The sequence below is a fragment of the Coturnix japonica genome, chromosome 2 (assembly GCF_054131305.1).
Source record: "Coturnix japonica strain WE chromosome 2, WE-NBRP24, whole genome shotgun sequence".
NCBI lineage: Eukaryota > Metazoa > Chordata > Aves > Galliformes > Phasianidae > Coturnix > Coturnix japonica.
The window spans coordinates 18,463,542-18,466,693 of record NC_140664.1 but is presented as its reverse complement, the minus strand read 5'-3'; the positions used below and the strand labels follow the sequence as shown (position 1 = coordinate 18,466,693).

General features: G+C 58.2%; 1 protein-coding gene across 1 annotated transcript; it reads right to left on the bottom strand.

The window, feature by feature from the left end:
* Window positions 1–559: 559 nt before the first annotated feature.
* LOC146761716 (uncharacterized) lies at window positions 560–1,994 on the bottom strand. Its single transcript, XM_085540870.1, has 2 exons — window positions 1,753–1,994; window positions 560–1,639 (listed from the first exon to the last, which is right to left on the bottom strand). The coding sequence occupies exon 2, from the start codon at window positions 1,554–1,556 to the stop codon at window positions 573–575; it is 984 nt and encodes a 327-aa protein (XP_085396996.1). The 5' UTR covers window positions 1,557–1,639; window positions 1,753–1,994; the 3' UTR covers window positions 560–572.
* Window positions 1,995–3,152: the final 1,158 nt, after the last annotated feature.

Here is a 3,152-nt window from a genome sequence, read left to right as displayed (position 1 = left end):
TCGCTCCTAGTCAATCACCTTAGCATGGGGACAACTGCTGTAGCCCGTCGCTGCCACAGCAAATCAAGCAAAAGCAATGATGGGTCTCGCATGTCTCCCATCTGGACTCTTGTATTCCTCCAAATACAGTAAAATGGTGAAATGATTTCCTGAGAGGCCAGCAGAAGAGCATCCAGCTCAGCAGGGAATGCAGAGCAGATGACACAGTGCTGAGACACAAAATTCATCCTTGTCGGGAATGTCAGGTATAGAAATCGGACCCATCCCACCAAGCAGCCCTGGCTTAATGGCTTTTCTTGTAGATCTCTGCTTCCATTTAATGAAAATCTGTGATGCTTACAATTTGAGGTGAGTTCTTTCAGTGTTGAGGAGGCCCCCGCACAGGGCCCAGTAGAAGGGTGGAATGGCGGCCCAGCCACACCGGGTGCTGAGAGCACTGGCTCTCGTACGGCACAGCGTGTGCAGGGACGGGGCGTGAAGGGCAAAGTGTCTGGAAAGAGACACGAGGAACAGCACGTTTGGTTTGTAAAGCTTGGTTTGTAGCTTTTATTACAAAGCTTGGCTTGTATCTTTTATTGTGAGCCCCGCTCGGGGCGCCTCTTGCAGGGCCGAGCAGCGCGCTGGGCACTGCCGGCCCTCCTCTTGGTGGGGCGTCGGGACCCCCCAGCCGAGCGCTTCGTGCCTCGGCCGCGAGCGGAGGAGCCGCGGCTGCAGCCCTGGGCGGCGGGACCGGCCGCCTCGGGACCCGGCTCGCCAGGACCCCCTCCGAGGGCCCCGCTGGACGTGCCGGGGAGCTCCTCCGAGTCGGGACCCCCGCGGCTGCCGGCCGCTGTGGCGCCGGGGGCAACGGGCACCTGCGGGGAGGCAGCGGGACCAGACGGGGCTGCGGGGCCATCCTCCACCTCCTGGGTGCCGCTGGGGTCTTCGAGGCCCAGCAGCCTCCGGGCCTCCTGGCTGCAGCGGCTCTCGATGGTTCCAACAAGAGCGCCCATGAGCGGAGCGGCGACGGGCCCCAGGGCGTGCTCCGTGCACTGCGCCAGGATGTCCCTGTCCGGCCCCACCTGGCACAGGAACGCCAGGATCATGCTCTTCAGCCACTTGATTCTCCACCAGCGCAGCTCCCCGTTGCGCCGCAGCTCCTGCTCCAGCCAGGGCAGCACCGGGTCCAGGATGTCGCGTCTGACCCTGAAAAGCGCTGCCCACGCCTCTGGCACGAGGCCGCCCACTCTCTCCGGCTCCGCGGCCTCGGGCTCGGGGGACGGTGGCGCAGAGGGCGGAGCCGATGCCGCGGTGCCGCTGGGGCCGGTGGCGGTGCCGAAGCCGACGGGCACGGGCACCGCGGGCGGGGACACGATGCACTCCACGTACTCGTCGTCTCCCCGCACCGACACCCGGATGGTCTTCATGGCCGTTCTGCACAGCGGGCAGCTGTCTCTCAGCATCGCCCAGCGCTGGATGCAGCCGACGCAGAACGTGTGCTTACAGGGATTGGCGGACGCCACGTCCTGTCTCACGTCGCGGCAGATGGAGCACGTCCACGCCTCTTCTGCGGCCATGCTCTTCTCACTGCAGCGGGATGGGAGAACCGAGGATGACAAGTTGCTCTCCGTCACCTCAGCTGCAGAGATGGTGTTGAGCTCTGCAAGAGGAAGAGAAGCCACGGTCACTCGCTGTCCCAGGGGGTGAAAGGCCTCAGCGGTCTCTCAGCACGAAGCCATCCCTAAGGGACCCTCGTGTCCCCGCACCACTCACCTCCGCTGCTGCGGGTGCGCTCCGTAGGGCCCCGGCTGGCTGCTCTAGGCAGGGCCAGGGAAACACAAGCGATGCCGTGGGATCGGGCACTGAGATGCTGCAAGCAGCCCCAGGCACGACCAGCACAGCACAACCAAAAAATCCTCGTTCGACCAACAAGCCTCGCACAGCTGCTCAGCAGGTCCAGGAACGAGCCAGACTGAGCCGGGCTCTGCCGGCACCCCACTATGAGCACTGAGGGCTGAGTGGTCACAATCCGTCATGCGGTGATGTCACAGCCTGTTGCTCAGGGACGTCGCCATGGGCCGTCCGCCCCCACAGCCCCCACCCATGTTTCAGATGTTACCTTCTTTTCTCTAATTAAAACAACTCTAATTGATGTACTAAATCAACTCTACTTGTTTATACATTTCCTGTTTTTTCGCTAGTAAGCTGTCGATTTTTCACTTACATGTTATGTAGAAATTGGGTTTGGCATTCTCTTCCTCTTGATTTCCTAACGCCCCATCAATCTTTCTCCATTCCTCTTCTGTCAGCATTGCCCCGCTGCTTTTGGCAAATGTCTTCCATTATCAGTTTGGAAATACCTTTCTTTCTGAGTGTTGTGTGCCACCTGTGGTGTGGGGTCTGTGAGTAGCATTCATTAATTCCTTTGGAATGGCTTGTGGTGAAATAACACTCGTGGCCCATACATAATCATCAGCTTAAATGGGAAGTTTCTAAAGAGCAGCTATCCTGTTGGCCCTCTAGCAAGGATCTGCCTATCCTTAGGTTCTAAAAAAGCACCTAAGCTGTGCATTTTTATGGGAAATCAAAGAAAGCCTTGAGTTACAGAATCACAGAATTGTAGGGTTGGAAGGGACCTCTAGAGATCATCGAGTCCAGCCCCCCTGCCAAAGCAGGCTCCCTACACCACGTCGCACAGGTAGGCGTCCAGGCGGGTCTTGAATATCTCCAGAGAAGGAGACTCCACCACCTCCCTGGGCAGCCTGTTCCAGTGCTCCGTCACCCTCACTGTAAAGAAGTTCTTCCTCACATTCATGCGAAACTTCCTATGCTGTACTTTCATCCCATTACAGAATCACAGAATGACCCGGGTTGGAAGGGACCTCAAGGATCATGTAGTTCCAACCCCCCTGCCTGGCAGGGCCACCAAACATACACCTTTTCTAGATCAGGTTGCCCAGGGCCCTTTCCAACTTGGTCTTGAACACCTCCAAGGACGGGGCATCCACAACCTCCCTGGGCAGCCTGTTCCAGGACCTAACCACTCTCCTAGTAAAGAACTTCCCCCTAACATCCAACCTAAATCTTCCCTCTTTTGACTTAAAACCATTTCCCCTAGTCCTGCTATTGTCAGCCCTTTCGAAGAGTTTACTCTCCTCCTGGGTGTAAGTTCC

Bases quoted from the DNA above. Each gene is read 5' to 3' on its own strand.
- LOC146761716 (XM_085540870.1), bottom strand. From the start codon at position 1,556: ATGGCCGCAGAAGAGGCGTGGACGTGCTCCATCTGCCGCGACGTGAGA.